At 40.5% G+C, this 17,480-nt stretch overlaps 1 protein-coding gene across 1 annotated transcript in view; it reads right to left on the reverse strand.

Annotated features, from left to right (window-relative positions):
• The window catches only part of SHB (SH2 domain containing adaptor protein B), a 162,679-nt gene that overhangs the window by 22,881 nt on the left and 122,318 nt on the right, over positions 1–17,480 (reverse strand). Inside the window, exons 4-5 of the mRNA XM_015821450.1 lie at positions 17,026–17,200; positions 16,679–16,798 (exon numbers count right to left, since the gene is read on the reverse strand). Coding sequence (XP_015676936.1) covers positions 16,679–16,798; positions 17,026–17,200 — 295 coding nt within the window. The remainder of the gene's footprint in view (positions 1–16,678; positions 16,799–17,025; positions 17,201–17,480) is intronic.

A 17,480-nucleotide genomic window follows, 5' to 3' on the forward strand; every position in this document is an offset into this window, starting at 1 on the left:
TATGGGAGGGAATCTGTGGCAGAAGGCGGTCTCGGAGGTAGCCAGGTCCGATGCCATGGATCGCTTTAAAGGTGGTAACTAACACCTTAAAGCGCACCCGGAAGACCACTGGTAACCAGTGCAGCTCGCGCAGCAGCGGTGTCACATGGGAGCGACGAGTCCCTCCCAACACCGCCCGCGCGGCCGCATTCTGGACCAGCTAAAGGAAGATGTATGTTTTCTGACTGTAGAAGAGACTTGCATTATTTTTGATCTCATTGAACCAAATGCAAGCACCAGTTATGTGGTAGTGTTTTGGTAAATGTGTGATAATACCCCTAATTTTGCACTTTCAGGCAACTGGATCGCAGCCACAAATTTGATTAGTTAGTCTTCTTGTGGTCCACCGCACAACACTGCTGGGTCACAAGTTGGTGTGCCTGCTAGGCATGTTGTACTTCAGCCCTCACTGTAATTCCCAATTCAGAGTAATAATGTATGCTTTTTTTTTTTTTTTTACAAATATCACTAACTTGCTTTTCTATTAGGAAGTGATTGAGGATGCAATTAAAACCATAAAATCCATCCAGACTTTTATTCTGTCCTCATGACTTTTTTTCAAAGTATACCAAGTACAAGTATGATATATGACAGTGTTTTTCAAGCTTAGCAATTTAGGACATTGAATTCCACACATCTTAAAGTTGCCAAGTTTGATAAATACCGGTGTATGATATTTCCCTTGTTTTGCCACAGTTCAATATGAATTCATTGAAATAAGCTATGGAACCCTATTCTTTAGCCTATATTTCCTAAAAAGCACAAAAATGCTAGTATTTATCTAAGCAAAGGCAGTAAAATACACACATACATACATGCATACATTCATACCAAATATTTTCACACCAAGATGCTAAATTGTCTAGGGTATATATTTTTAAAAGCCAGTGAAAAGAAGGGACAAAAGATAGAAGAGGAAAAATGGGGATTGTGGGAGGTTGTAAAATGTGGCTACCATGTAAAATTAAGAAGCAGATGAGTCTGAGTAAGATAAATTACACAACAAAATCAAGTTGCGTTTAACCTCCTCAGTGCAATAGATCATATACAAGCATTAAAACTGTGCAAATTATTTCTACATTCTGGGCACATGCAGACATAATTAGGACCAAAAGGGTTGCCTACTTGAATCTGGGCAAGTATGTCTGGAGCAGGGAAATGAATTGTGAGAATTAGACTTGAATCTAAAAAAGCTTATGTATGGGTCCCCGACTTTAGCAGATCACTTCCAACTTCCCTAATTATGACCATCATTTCTGACACGAACCATATTTGTAAGCCAGTGAGATATTGCAACCAACTACAGGTAGTCTTTGCTTAGCTACCACAAGTGGAACCAGCAACTCAGTCATTAAGTGAGGTGGTTGCTAAGTGAGTTTTCAGACCTGAGTCTGAACTTCACAGACTATCAAAGGTTGCAAATATGATATTCTGATTAAATTCCATTATGCAAGTGCTATTCAACTAAAGTAAGCACTATAGGAAATAATTGCCTTGGCAAGATGGACGACATAGAAGTTTAATAAACAGACGAAATAAAAAGGCTGAATAACAGAATTTCCAAGAGGAAAATTTTCTGCATCTGTTGTTTCTATAATTAACACATTTGATCTTTAAAGGGCTTTGAGAAAAATTTGTGCAGCAATGTACAGAAGAGTATCTGCAATTAAATTATCCAAAGACAAAGATAATGGTCTTTGCCAAAAGCCTAAGTTGCATAATGGGTCCTTTGGCGGACACAAGACAGAACAGGTAAAATGTTTTAAGTATCTTGAAGCAATATTCCACACTTCTGGGAACATGAAAGCCAAATGGAACACGTAGCGCTTGAAGCTCAGGGGCTATTCTGAAATTCTTTCACATAAAAGGAGGTGCTAGGACCTGCTGCCATCAAAATATATCTGGAAAAATCCCTGCTGCAGCTGTCTTATGGTGCACAAAGTGGCTCTTATCCAATTACAGACTACTCGAATTGATGCCAACTAACAGCAATTTTCCAGTTGGATGTGTCCCAAATGCTGGAAATCAGACTTTAGGGGCAGAAGCATGATTTGGGCTACTAATTGCCTACTACTACTACTACTTGAAACATAGTTTCTTCCCCACAGGTTTGGTCTCACAGGTATTCTTGATAACTTTCAATCTAGATGGATGGAAGCAATGTGTGCCTCTAAAGTTTTGCACCTTGGTTCTCCCTGAATTTTGAGCCAGCCAAAGTCCTTGAGCACGCATTACGTACAAAGCACCAAGGTAGCAAATTGAGGTTACAGCTTTTCAAAAGAATTAACTTCACAAATGGAGGAAACTCAAGAGTGGGTTACATGCCTCTGAGGACAGCTTGCCAGCTATCCTTCCTTTCTTCTATTTCCCAAATGGAGAACATTTCCAAAAATTAAATTTGATATGCTTCCATCGGCAGTCCTATAGGGCAAATTCTGAAATACCTCCTCTAAGGAATACATTGCCTTATGTGTATAGGGAATGATAGGAAATGCTGCTTGTGTTTTCCTCTGTTGCACTAAACATTTTACACCTTCTCTCTTGCATTTTCCAAGTTGTTTACAGCAATTTTATGTTCCACTATTGCTATCAGACAAAAAAAATGACTTCATTAAATAGAATGTGGCAAAATCCTGTGTGATGGCATGCAGAGTTTGCTACATGATAACATCTAGTTCACCTTTGTGAATTAGCCTTTTGATAGCTGCTCGCATTATAGTTTTTATGTTTTACAGTATTTTTTTTACCTGTAAATGAGTATGTGTGTGTATATATATATATACGCCATTGATTATGCTGGTTATTCTTTAGTAAGTGATTTATTGTTTTTATATTACTGCTTATTATACGTAGTTATGCATTCTACCTGACTGGCCTTTTGGCTGTACTAAAGTAATAAAGTAAACCTGGAACTTACTATTATGTGCTGGGTTAATGGCAGTAAAGTCACAAGGTTTATAAAGTGCAATAATTATCTGAAATGAAGATGTCGGTGAATTTATGAGAATTTAAGAGAATGCTTACTCTCAAAAGCAAGAGAATATATATATACCAGGGCTTTTCAACCTTTTCACCCATTGTACCACTTTTAGGATATGGCAATATCCGAGTACCACCAGTCGCCTAGCAAGGTGTCAAAAACTTGATGACCCCCCCAAAAAAGGAAAAAGGTGATGAAATACAGGTAGTCCTCGACTTACAACAGTTCACTTAGTGACTGTTCGAAGTTACAATGGCACTGAAAAAAGTGCCCCCCAAGCCACAGCCGAGCAAGACACCTGCCTGCCCGCCCGGCGGCGCTCTTCCTCCTGTTCGAGGTTTTCATTGTTGTGAGCATTTCTGTTGAGGATTGGCAGCGGGGGTGGGGTGGGGGGTGTTTGGTTTTTATCTCCCCCGTCTGCTGGGTGGTTGCAGCAGGTTTTGGTCACTTCACATGACCCTGGGACACTGTGACCGTCATAAATATGAATCAATTGCCAAGCATCTGAATGTAAATCACAAGACCCTGGAGATGCTGCAACATTCCAGCTTATCGGCGCTTCTTCTGGGCTCAGTGGAAGCGCCAGGATCAGCGCCAAGCTCCAGCTGGAGCCTGGCGCTGATCCTGGTGCTTCCGCTGAGCCCTGACAGCCCCGAAGAAGCGCTGATCCTGGCGCTTCCGCTGAGCCCTGACAGCCCTGCAGCTCCAGCCATCTCTCACTCAGGCGTGTGCGGTGCTGCCACTGGTTCAGCTCATTCCCCTCCCCCGCTAACACTTTTCTAGGATGGTCGCATACCACTTGCCAGGTGCCAACGTACCACAGGTGGTACCCATACCACTGGTTGAAAAGTCCTGATATAGACTATGCACACTAGACTAGACAATGGACAATTGGAAACCCACGTCTACCACAAACCCATGCACACGGACCAGATCCTCAGCTTCGCAAGCAACCCCCCACTGCACACAAAAGAAGCGGTCCAGACCCTCTTCAAAAAGGCCAGCACCACAACACTAAGAGAAATGGCTGCTTGATGTCTTTCTCCATAATGGCTATCCTAAAACTTCGTATTCCGACACACAAGCATCAAAACCACAACACATCACATAGCCAACTATCACGCAAAAACCTAAAAAGGGATGTTGGAAATGACAGCCAGAATTCTCTAACCTCTAGGAATAGCAATAGCCCACAAACCCACAGCCACACTCAGCCAGGAATTATCCAGAAACCAAAGACAAGATACAGAAGGATAAAAGAAACAATGTAATCTATAAAATCAACTATAACCATTGCAACCAATTCTACGCGGAACAAACATCATGTCAATTAAAAACCAGGATCCACGAACACCAGCTGGCAGTCAAATGTCACGGTCCCAAATCCTTAATCTCTATCCACACTGACACCAAACAGCACTAGTTAGATTGGAGCAACACAAAAATCATTGGCCACACTACCATCTGCCATGCTCGTGAGTTCATTGAAGCCTGGCACTCCACTAGCAATTCCATCAACAGACTCATTGATCTACAACCAGGCTACGAACCCCTCAGGATCCAAATCAACCTCACAGCCCACCAGAGACAGCACTGATCCTCAACCAACCCATGTAAGCCCCCCACCAACAGTTCACTCCCAATGACCTGACCTGATGTAACCTCCCCATCACAAGACCCACCACAAGACTGATGACTCACACCTGACCCATCACAAGACCCATCACTTGACAAACCCACACCTAAAGCCCTTATAAACAAAAGAACACTGACACTGGCATCCCCTAAACTCCACTGAAGATGTTACCTAGCCTGGTAATGAAACGTTCATCCTTGCACACACACACACACACACACTATGAATGCAATGAAATATGACTTATCACATTCAATGGAACAAAATATTACAGCCCAATTCCCAAACACCACAAAACCACCCACAACTAATAAGCATAACAAACGACCACACACAAACATTCCAAACGACCGTACCCAACGAAACACACACACACAGCAACCCTACACCAAAGAAACTACACAATCCAAGAGGCTGGCTCCTTTAATAGAGACGATTTCACAGCTTCCTAAAAAGGGGGAGCGAGGGCAGGCAAATCATTCACATGCCCCACAAGGGCATCTGCTTTCTCTCCCTACAGATCCAATCCCGCAGCTCCTGCACGCGATAGAGCGAAATGAACCCCCAAGCTGCACCTCACGGAAGAAATCCAGCCGGCACAAGACTGAGCGCAAAGCCCTAAGAACCTTGCGCCGAACAGCTGATAGGCGCGCTGGATCTACGCGCCAAACAGCTGACAAGCGCAACTTTTGAAAATGGTCTTGAGACTGACTGCTTTATGCCTTTAAGAGCTTCTTAAGCACGCTATGTGCACATGCCTCACTGCAACCATTGTTTAACTGTTATGTAAATTTATGTGCATACTATCCCCTTCTCATTTAGCCCTTTGCTCTGATGATGTTAACAGGTTGTTAACGAAAGCTCAGCAATTAATAAAAAAAAGCCTTTTACCTTACATCCCAGAGCTCTTTATTTTTATCTGATTGACTTTAAATGTCCATACCTGGGATTCCAATATTCAAAATTATCAAAGATATATGTATGTATGTATGTATGTATGTATGTATGTATGTATAAAAATATAAAAAAAACGAACACCAGGATAAAATAAACAGGACTGTTTAATATAAACAAGCCTGTGAGTAAAAAAGGTTACTTACTGAGCTTTCATCAGCCAAACTATTGACATCATCAACTATATATATATAGTTCAGCTACTATTCAAAGTTTTGATGGAACTGAACAAGGGGACTGACAGCCAGACCTCCAAGATGTAGCTACTGCAGCAACCTTATGGTCTTGGGATCACAATTTGGCCCTTGGTGACCAACTCAAAATTACGACGGTCGCAGCAATGGTTGCAGGATAACACAGTCATGTGATTTACATTTACAACCTTCACTGCCAGCTTCCAATAAGCAAAGTCAATGGGGAAGTTGGCAGGAGGTTACTAATGGTGATCACGTGATGTCAGCTTTCCCAAGTAAACCAGACAGGAAAGATAATTAATTGAACTGATTCTAATTCACTGTGAGGCCACATTAACAGAATCTTGCAAATCTGAAAGTATAAACTTCCTGCCGCCACTTTTAACTGCTTGATCCATCAGAGCGGATCCTTCCTAAGTTCCCCCCCTGACTATTAAGCCACTGGGGGCTCATGCCTCTCTTTTTCTGATTGTTTCCTGGATAGCATCTCTGCTCCTTGTTTCTCAAGGTCATCCACACATTCCATCACCTCTGAGGTTTTGCCTAGCAACTACAACTGGAACTGCCAAAGCTGCCATTGTAAATTGGTGTGGTCACGTGATGTCACACTTTATGACTACGTTGCTTAGTGACGCAGTTCCCTCTTGGTCCCAGTTACTATATTATCCAAGGACTACCTTATTTTTATTTAAACTGGCTAAATGGACAGAATCTTGTAAATCTGACTTTGCTGTTCCTTCACCCCCCTTCTTATATTGTAGTCCAGTAGTGCCAGAGGCGGCACTCAGAGCCCTCTCTGTGGCACGCGCGCCGTTGCCCCAGTCTTAGACCTTCAGCTGGGTTTTATAAAACCTTTTTGCTTTAGGCCTCCGCTGCCGTGTGCAAAAAAAAAAAAAAAGGTTCAATCAATCAGTCAATTTCAACTTTTCGTGGGAAAAAAAAAGATCTTGCAAAATTGGAATTGATTGATTGAACTTTTTAGTCCCACCCAGTCTGCCATTACCACCGCAGCCACGCCCACCCAATGGGCCACATCCAGCCAATGGGCCACACCCACCCGGCACTCGATGATGCATAAGTGGGTTTTGGGTTGCAGTTTGGGCACTCAGACTCTAAAAGGTTCGCCATCACTGTTCTAGTCAATTAGCGAGTGTCTGTCTGAGCTGTTTCCAAGTATTATCTGTTTATTGTGGACATAGAATATGTTTCACCTCATCCCCCCTAGCAGTGGATCTTGCCTATTTCCATCAAGATCATCCGCCTTACTTTCTACAGATACACCTCTGTATGTATCCATATACCTGTCAGAAGCCACTCTGTCTCCTCCTAAAAAGAGGGCAGGATCAGAACAACAAGAAACTTAATATGTATGAACAAATGCAAATGAAAACAAAACACTGATTGATCCCTAGATGTACATTCTTTCACACAGAAATCTACAAATATATACTCACAGTCCACTACTTTTTCCCAAGAGAAAGAGGAAAAAGAGAAAAAAAAACCTGTGATAGCGATAAGGCAATGTGGGGTAGCCAAACAGGGAAAAAGAAAGAGAAAAGAGGATAAAAAAATGCAGAGGTGAGCAAGGGGAGGAACAGCTGAATATGGGGGGGGGGAAAAGACAAGATGTCCAGTATAGCTATCCTGAAGGGTTAAATTCACCAGGCAAGTAGCCTCCCATGCAAGAAGTAATTTTCCAAGCCATTCGAGCTTTGCAGCAAGGATGCCTGAAGGATCTGCACCTCTTCCTCTTTACTTTGCTTTCATCAGCTTCTTCTGTTTTCATCAGTAGTATGAGTATGACAACCCCCCCATCTGCAGATAATTATTTTAGCAAAAAATATTGCAGATATAAATTTGACCTGTGGATGTTGTGGATGCTAATTAAATGCAATCTTCATGCTCAGAGAGAATGCATTTGTAAATATCCGCCTGGATAGTGACTGTGAAGGACAGATTGCTGTAACAGATTTGGTCTGATTAAGGAGACCAGTTTATGCCCTTCCAGTGTGTTGTAAATATCGCTATAAGCAGGTATGAATGACAGAGTAGCTATAAATAATCCCCTGTAGTACCACTTGTAACACTAATTACTTAGCTTCCTGCAAGCGGCAGGATTATGTTTGTCTGTCAAAAAACGGCTGAACTAAAAGTTTATAATATACTGAAGGTTTATAATCTGTGCATTTTTCAAGAAAGTCATTTGTGTGCAGAACATGGGGGAAAATTAATATGCTCTATCTTGGTTATCGTTTCAGAAAAATGTTCACTCGCACATTCTCTTCCATCTGTGGAATGTGATCAGAAAATGTACTCCTAATATGAATCAGGCACGATTTACTGATTACAAGAACTGTGCTGGCAATGGCAAAAACAGGCTGGAAGGGCATTTCTACAAGGCTGGGCAGAATAGTAAAACTAAGTCAGCTATTTCCTGAGTAAGGTTTTTAACAGAAGTTGTTGGAACAGTTTTTCAAAAATTCCAACTTAATAGCCTCTGCCTGTGAGTAAGCATCACTGGTCTACTGGATATTGTCATTATGATGATATGCTGGCAGCTCACTTAAACAAAGCTGGCCTGTGGAAAAATCCTGGGGTGTATGAAATCAGCGTTAAGTCAAAGCCACAAAATCGCACCACTCTAAAGACTTTGTGCTGTGAAAAAAGAAAAGATATGAGCATCATTACTGCAAGCCAAATTGCAAAATTTTGGAAAAAAGGAGAAATGAGAAGTTCTTTTGTTTGTGTGTGTGTGTCTGTGTCTGTGTGTTTTGTTGTTTTTATGCATGTTACCTGGGTAGCATATGACTGGAATTGATTTTGGTTTGTCTCCTTCCTTAATATTCTCATTTCCATTTGGAACCGCAATCAAGACTAAGTTCATTTGCTCATTTTATGTTCTAGGTCAGTGGTTCTCAACCTTTTTAATGCCGCGACCCCAACCGGTCGTAAGTCGAGGACTAAACCGGTCGTAAGTCGAGGACTAAACCAGTCGTAAGTCAAGGACTACTCAACCGGTCGTAGGTCAAGGACTTTCCCTGCCCGGGAGCGCCGCGCATGTGTGGTTCCGCCCCCTGCGCCGGCCGAGGTGTAGCTGGCAAGCGGCAGAGATGGAGCAGGCCGACCACCAGCTGGCCCAGCCCAAGGGAGGTAAGGCACCCGCCGGAAAAGGAAAAAAAAATGGCGTACAAAAAAATGGCGGACAGCCTTGCTTGGCAACCCCCGTGAAATGGTTGATCGACCCCAAATGGGGTCCCGACCCACAGGTTGAGAACCACTGTTCTAGGTGAAAAGCTAAATTATACACATTCAAAACAAATAATGCATTTTAGGTTGTATCCTTAACAAATGAGAACTGGTGGAGTAAGAGGGTTAACAGTTTCAACTGGAAAACAGTTGAAATTTTATGTCAGTAATCTATTCACTAGGTAAATTTTAGCTATTCCCTAAATAATACTGTCTAGAAATCAGAATCACTTGTACACTTATGCTTATCTCTTAGATTAAGCAAATTAAAAAATCAAGTATCTAAGTGAGGACTTACATGCCTGAATGTAGTTAGAAATGAGAAATATAGACATTGTTCCGAGAATATATAAAAGGATGCACATTAGGGAAAAGATCAGAACAAGTCTGTTGCAAATATATTGTGGCAGATTAATCGTATCTCCTTTTTTGATAGAGTTACTAGCTTAGTTGGTAATGCTGTAGATACAAGATATAATGTAGGGCTTTAGCAAAACCTTTGACAGAGTGCCTAATTATAGTGTCCTTAATAGAATGGTCAAATACAGTCTAGATCAGGGGTAGGCAACCTTGGCTCTTTTAGGACTCGTGGACTTCAACTCCCAGAATTCCTGAGCCAGCATGGCTGGCTCAGGAATTCTGGGAGTTGAAGTCCACGAGTCCTAAAAGAGCCAAGGTTGCCTATCCCTGGTCTAGATGATACTGTTAGACTGACTCACAACTGGCTGAACCATTGCACCAAAAAGTGAACATTAATGACTGTACTTTAACTTGGAGGGAAGTACCGAATGGATCCTAGATCCCCACATTGTTGAATTATTTTTATAGGTGACCAAATGGGGAATTGAGAGAACACTTACAAATTTGCAGATGATACAAAACTGGATGGCATAGCTTCTATTTAGCACGAAACAGAGAAGGTTAAAAAAAAATGTAGACAACTTAAGCAGTGGGCTGAAAAGAATAAGATGGAATTTAGCAGAGCAAAATAAAAAGTTCTGCATTTGGGTAGAAAATTTTAAGGCATTAAGTACAGGATTAAGGAGACCAATAGTACATACAAATGGAATGTGAGTGTCTTTGCTGTCCCCAAAGTAATCATGAGTCAGCAGTGTGGTACAACTGCTGAAAAGGCAATTGTTATCTTGGGAGTGCATTACCAGGAGTGCAACATCCATGCCATGAGAAGTAATTGTTCCAATCTACTTTGCCTTGGTCAGTCCTCATTTGAACTACTGTGTCCAGGACCACAACAAATGGAAGAGGTTCAGAGCAGGGCTACCAGATGGTGAAGGATCTGGAAAACTACCCTCGGAGGAACAATGACATGAACTGGGCATGCAGAAAAGATGAGTAAGGGAAGATGCTTTAGTAGTCTATCTCTATTCTGGAGGACTATTGCAGAGAAGAGAGAGTAGACGTATTCTTTATTGCCCCACAGAGCAGTTTTAATCTATATCCTGGAATAATATATTCTTTGAAAAGCTTTAGCATCTTGCTTTGCTAAACCTCTGTCTAAGGCAGATGAAACATGACTTCTATACAAAAAAAAAGGGTGGGAGAGGGAAAGATATAAGATCCCTTCTCCTTTAACAGCATGATAATCTACCAACAATCTTAAAGTTATTCCTTTCTTCATCATCCCTTTTAATGGAAATTAACTGGAATGTTGTATTAGTAGGCAGCAAAAGTCATTCCAACCTGCCCTCTGAAATGTCTGCCAAAATAACTGTTGTACCCAGATCTTTTGATAAAATGTAAATATATGAAAGGGTCTTTCTGAATTAGACTACCACAGCCATTCAGGGGAAAAAGGATGGCTTGTCTCAAGATTACAACCTTTCTTCGAAAGTGAAATCTTTCTAGAAGATTACTTTGGCAGAATTCAGCTTAGCTAGCCTGATACAGAAAGATGACTGAAGGAAATGCAATTGACCTGTGCTATACATGGAGGTCAAAGCCAGATAGCTCAGCAGGAGTCTCTGACCTTGTAAGTTTGTTATGTAGTTCTATTATCTACTTCATGCATTGCAAACAAATTGGAAGCAAGCAGTGGCCTTCCATTACCTTGCTTATTTACTACTCTAAAGGCTTTGGTCAGCTGGTAGAGTGTTTAATGAAGAAAATTGTGTTGTTTTTTCAGAATTTCAAACACTTCAAATCAAGATTTATAGTCAGATGTTCTTAAACAGAATAGAATGTGTCTGCAACTGGGAAGAAAAAGATGAACTCTCTGTATGTAATATAAATCAACAGAGAAAGCATATAGTCTGTACTATACGGGTTGAAATTGCCACAAATGATTTTTGTTTTGTCTGCTACCAAATAACAAACTTGTCAACTGAGAAAGGAAAGGACATTCCAAAGGAAAGATACCCTACACTGAAAGAGCAAAACATATAGAAAGGTAATCTTATTCCAAAGATTGATATTTGCAATAAACGTTTGCCGTGCTTTTGGGGAAAGGGAATCTCATTCCAAAATTCTGATACTTTCAATAAAGTTCACCGTGCTTTCGGACAATCCAAAACAGAATGATATTTTTTATGATCTTGTATTCCATGATATCTCTGATAAATTCACTGTTTTGTTTCCAATAACTTCCTGTTAGCTTTTTAAAATTGACGATATTATTCTTTACATTAATTTCTTACTTCTGCTTTTTCTTGTGCTTATGAAAGATGCCATTACGTCTACCACAACAATGTAATGGTTTCAAAATCATTAATTTTATAAATCCTACTTCAATGTTGTACATGCACAGTATTTTTTCCAAATTATTTTGTTGAAAAATTCAGGCAAAATCAATCACATATTTACAGAATTTCTGGTGGGGAATCAAATCAGCAACATTAGAACTGTTCTTTAAGAAAAGGCAGGGAAGGGTTTAGGGAATGTTACTTGATTACAAAACAAGTTGCTTTTTTTAAAGCCAAGACTGAGTATTCTTATATGACAACTATATCCGTACCTTCTTAGATTAAGTCTATTGTGTTTAACATGACTTACATATGCATGAGTACCTGAAGGAAGAATCTAACTAATCTTTGGCTGATCCTGAAAAGCTGATCAGGGCTAGACCTGTTGGTAACTAAGGTGAGATACCATAAAGAAAACCAGGGCTGTAGGTTTGAACTGAGTGACTGAAGGAATATTTTCAAGGAAGGTCCTGGCAAACTACTTCCAAAATGTTGCCAAGCAAATGCTACCAACTTTTTGCTCAGCACTGGAAAAATGAAGAAACACCGTTGGACGAAGAGATAATCAAGAAAGTACTGGACTGTGCTGAAATGGACAGACTTACATTGAGGATTAAAGAAAAAGAAGATACAGAATATTTTCAAACATGGAACTTATTTTGTCAATGGCTGGAAAAACGGGGTAGAGAATAAGAACTTAACTTGTATTACTAAGCAAAACAAATCAACCCAGACAACACATTGTTTATTAAGCACTAATAGAAAATTAATAAAATAATTAAAAAAAAGAAAATGCTACAAATGTTTTATGAAGTCATCAGGAGTGAGGTCAAGAGACAGTATATATTGTGAAGGACTTTAGGATGGCTTATAGCAGGTAAAGCAGATATTAAATTGCTGTAAAAGTAGTTTTTTTTAAAAAAAAAATCATATCTAGTCATAAAGAATGAATTATGAAATGATTTAATTCAACAGAACAGAGACATCTTTACTTTAAGTATTGTTAAAAAAACCCCCAATACTTAAACTTGCTATTTCTGTTTTGAGAAACAAAGCCCAATCGATGTATAAGCTTTAAGCAAAAGTTTCTAGGCTATTTGTTTTTTAAGTTTAGCCATCCTGGGGCAAATGAACCAAATCATACTGTGTGGAGAAAGGGGAGGAAACACCGAGCAAAGAATTGCCTATCAGCCCCTCTGAAAACAATTTAAATCAAACATTTGCCTAATTTCTATTTGTCAAAACCCACTGTCAGAAACGGACCAGAGGAAAAAGACAGTACAGATAGTCCTTGAGTTAATGACCGCAACTGAGCCCAAAATTTATGTTGCTAAGTGAAACACTTGTTAAGTGAATTTTGCCCCATTTTATGACTTTTCTTGCCACAGTCATTAAGTGAATCACTGCAGTTGTTTAGTTAGTAACACAGTTGTTAAGTGAATCTGGCTTCCCCATTGACTTTGCTTACCAAAAGTACACAAAAGGTGATCACATGACTCTGGGACACTGCGACTGTCATTTAAATGTGAGTCAGTTGCCAAGCGTCTGAATTTTGATCATATGACCCTAGGGATGCTGCAATGGCTGTCAGTGTTGAAAAAGGGCCATAACTCACTTTTTTCAGTGCCGCTGTAACTTTGAACGGTCACTAAATGAACTCTTGTAATCTGAGGACTATCTGTACAGGTGTCTTCAACTTACAACCATTCGTTTAGTGATTGTTTGAAGTTACAGCGGCACTGAAAAAAGTGATTTATCAACTGTTTTTCACACTTGTGACCGTTGCATCCTCCCCATGGTCACCTGATCAAAATTTGGATGCTTGGCAACTGACTCATGTTTATGACGGTTGCAGCGTCCCGGGGTCATGTGATCACCTTTTGAGACTTTCTGACAAGCAAAGTCAATGGGGAAGCTAGACTCACTTAACAACTGTGTTACTAACTTAACAACTGTAGTAATTCACGTAACAACAGCGGAAAGAAAGAACATAAAATGGGGCAAAACTTGCTTAACAACTGTCTTGTTTAGCAACAGAAATTTTGGGCTCCATTGTGATCGTAAGTCGAGGACTACCTATAAAATTGGAGTACTGGAACCTATAAAATGTTTCCACTTTGTAAAAAATAAGCATCTTACATTCCCAATCCTAAGCACTCTCACTCTCCCATTCTGATATCGTTCGTGTTATCACCAGCAGCTATCTTGCTTGCTTAGAAGACTGGTGGACTAGTGACATTCACTTCTTTTATAATGGAAAGAATATTTAATTCTATATCTATTCATTTCAGAACAGATACATCAAAAATTCTAACACACCTGCCAGTTTCAAGTAAAAAAAACCCGAATTCTTGGTGGGAGTAGTTATTACAACAACATTCTTGTAGATTTTCTTAAACAAAAGGAATGGGAACTAAAAATGTTTTAAGATAATCACCGGGAAACTGCTCTAAGTCTTAATACCTAGTGCAGATCATTGAACAGTCCTGTCTCTCAATGCCAAAGGATTTTTGAATTGCACTGCTAGTACAATCCTCCCCATAGCTTAATTTTACTTAAGAAGACAATACCAAATATGTTCTCGATCCAAAAAGAAAAAAAAAACACACCCAAAAACCAAATACGCTTTAGGGAAAGAGAAATAAAGACTTGAAACATTGCTATTTCTTCTTTATAAATCAGATTTACAATATATAGCACTTTTTAAGCATTTCACGAGAAAGGGCTTCTTATCTTGAGCAACAAAGAGATAGGAAAGCCAGACTTCTACTCCTCATTTTGTTTCAGAATAAGGATTTCGGATCAGTAACACAGATGTCTTGGTGGCTACAAAAGTGATTGGGAATTGGGAATTCTGGGAATGTTAGTTTAGTACACCTAGGTCCATAAGATTGGAGAAGGCTAATTTAGGAGTTTAATACATGCAAGGATGTTGTGAAACTACCCATGAGTTAGACTTATGAACAACTTTTCACATATGTCTTCTGAAATTGAAAAAAGAAATTGGAGAATGGTACCGAAACACCGGATCTGCAGAATATTTTGTAGTTGGTAAGTTATGGAGCAGTGCTTTCACGCAAAAGCTTAATCTTATTTCTACTGGAAGGATATTCACATTTCCACAAAAACAGTCTGCTAAAAGGCCTTCCTGCACAGATTCAAGCACATTACAATACTGCAGGACTCATTCTCCAACCTATAAAGGAATAAAAGTGAAATCTCCTTCAAAAGCTGGTAATTTCATGGACATACTCATAACGTTTTCTTCTACTGCTTTTTTCCTGCCCTCCACAGGATATGGTTTGGGATATTAAGTGTGGGATAACACAGTTTGCCTTCCAACCCCCTCTTGTCCCAAAAGCGTATTTTCCTTCTATAACAGCAAATCCTTGCGAATTCCAGTTCCTCTGGTCTGAAAGAAACGTTTGCAAAGGGACGGAAGGCTTTGGGGGAGTGATCCTGTGCTGCTTCAGGCCTTCCATCCCTTTGCAAAAGCTTTTGGTGTGGAGAAAGCCTGAAGGAGCGCGAGACCACACCCCAAAGGCTTCTCTTCCCCACACCAAAAGCTTTTGCAAAGGGACGGAAGGCCCGAAGCAGTGTGAGATTGCTCACCATGAAGCCTTCCGTCCCTTTGCAAAAGCTTTAGGCGCGGAGAAGAGAAGCCTTCGGGGTGGGGTCTCGCGCTCCTTCAGACTCACCGAAACTGCCCGGGGTTCCAAAAGCGGATTGGGTGTCCTGCACAGGCAGCCTCGGTGAGCCAGTGAAACTGAGTAGGACACGAACATCCCACTCTACCTCTGCTCTCGCCACTCCGCTTCTGGAGCAGCAGGAGCAGGCAAAGAAACTGCACTGCCCCGGCAGAGAGGCTGGAAAGGAGATAGCTCTCTTGAGGAGAGAGGAGGAGTGGTCAGCCTGTTCTGGAACTCTGGATCTCCGAAAGGTAAGTGAGCCTTTGGGATGGGGAGGAGCTGGTGGGCTATCATAGCATGGCCAGTGCCTGTTAGGTCCTGGTGGGGTGTGGGAATAGGCAGGTGGAAAGTTGCAATGTCACTGCAGTCGGCCGTTAAGGGTGAGCGACTGCCGTGTGGCTGCAACATTTGTAACTTCAGGACTGTGTTGTAAGTACTTTTGTCGTAACTTTGAACTTTTGCTAAGTGAACTGTCATAATTTAAAGGCTACTTGTATTGCCTGCAGAAACAGATATCTATATTTATATTTATGTATATATATTTAAAAATCTGACCTTTTGCATGTATATTTGGAAAGAAAATGTGTTCAATTTAATAGGATTTAATCTCAGGTAAATATATGTATGATTGCAGTCTAAAAATTTTAGTACCGATTTTTAAATTATTATACATTTTTTTCCTTATTCTTTTTAATATAAATCAATGATATCTCCCTAAGCCTAAAACTTTTTCTATTCCACTCCAATTTCCACTGCTTGTTTTACTTGGGGAAATTTTATATGGCAGTTTACCAGTCAATAAAACTAATCTTTTCATTCATTGTATTCTGTACAGTGCAAACGTTTTGTATTTTATGGGTATAAGTTATTTGTCAAAGCAGGGAAAGAGGAAGAAAAAAACAAATAAAACAATTGGTTTATTAAATGTTGAAAAAAATTAAGCAGAATGTAGTGGAAACATTTTAATCAGCAGCAAGAAGAGATAAAAAAACTAAAATATTAAAAACTAAAAACAAAACAAATATAAACAAAACCCCCATGCTTGTCCCTGGAGCATTACATCCAAACCTCAGAAGTGTCACTCAAAACAATCCAGTCTGACATCTGGAATTCTAAAATTCCTATGGGGCTTGAGCAAAAGCCTTTTTAGTGTCAAGATGAAGAAATGTGTGTGGTATCTGCTACCGCACCCTATAAATCTGCTTAACACCGTGCCTATAATTTGTTTAAAAGATACTTACTTTAAAGAAAGTGAATAGTCATGCTTGCTTGTTTGACTGTTCCTCACCAGATAGCTACATTCTTTACACAAGCGCAAGAGGTTTTCTGCATCTGTCCGACTGATTGCTCCATGATACCATCTGTAAAAAAAATAAAAGCATTTGACACTTAGAATAAATTCACTTTGAAGTTTTACAGGGTTTTCAAAGACATTCTAATGTACTACACGATATGCAAGACCAAGCAAAGCAACTTTGAGAGATGTGTACCGGACACAGCCCTGCAAACTCCCAACAACTGCAAAATACTACTTTCATGTCAGTTGCTGCTGCCCTATGTTTCCCTGCACCAAGTATCATCAACTTACATCTGTTTTTCTAGCGGAATAGTTGGATCCACTCTCTCCCCCAAGATTCCACAGAATTCTGGGCTACCATGTTTGATGGGTTTGAAGCCTCCCCCAGGTGCACGAAGCTGTCGGCGCCGATCACTTGAAGACGGAGAAGGTGAAGATTGCCTTATCTCTCCCCCGTTGAACTGGGCTGTAAGACATATTCAAGTAAACCATTACCTCCAAATTAGCAAATACCCAAAGAATTTTAAATATTGAACAGAAATAATGGATTTTAAAACAAATAAAAGTACTCTGTACACCAGTGATGGTGAACCTTTTAGAGACCGAGTGCCCAAAAACTGGCCCCGCCCCTGCTCCACCCCCTGCCCCTCCCCGTTCCGCCCCCACCCCGCCTGCCCGCAGGGCCACTCACCGCCTCCAGGACCCACCGCAGATTGCCCAGGTAGCCCAGCAGCACCATGGCGGCC

The sequence above is a fragment of the Protobothrops mucrosquamatus genome, unplaced genomic scaffold, assembly GCF_001527695.2.
Source record: "Protobothrops mucrosquamatus isolate PMUCROS unplaced genomic scaffold, P.Mucros_1.0 scaffold1332, whole genome shotgun sequence".
NCBI classification, from domain to species: domain Eukaryota; kingdom Metazoa; phylum Chordata; class Lepidosauria; order Squamata; family Viperidae; genus Protobothrops; species Protobothrops mucrosquamatus.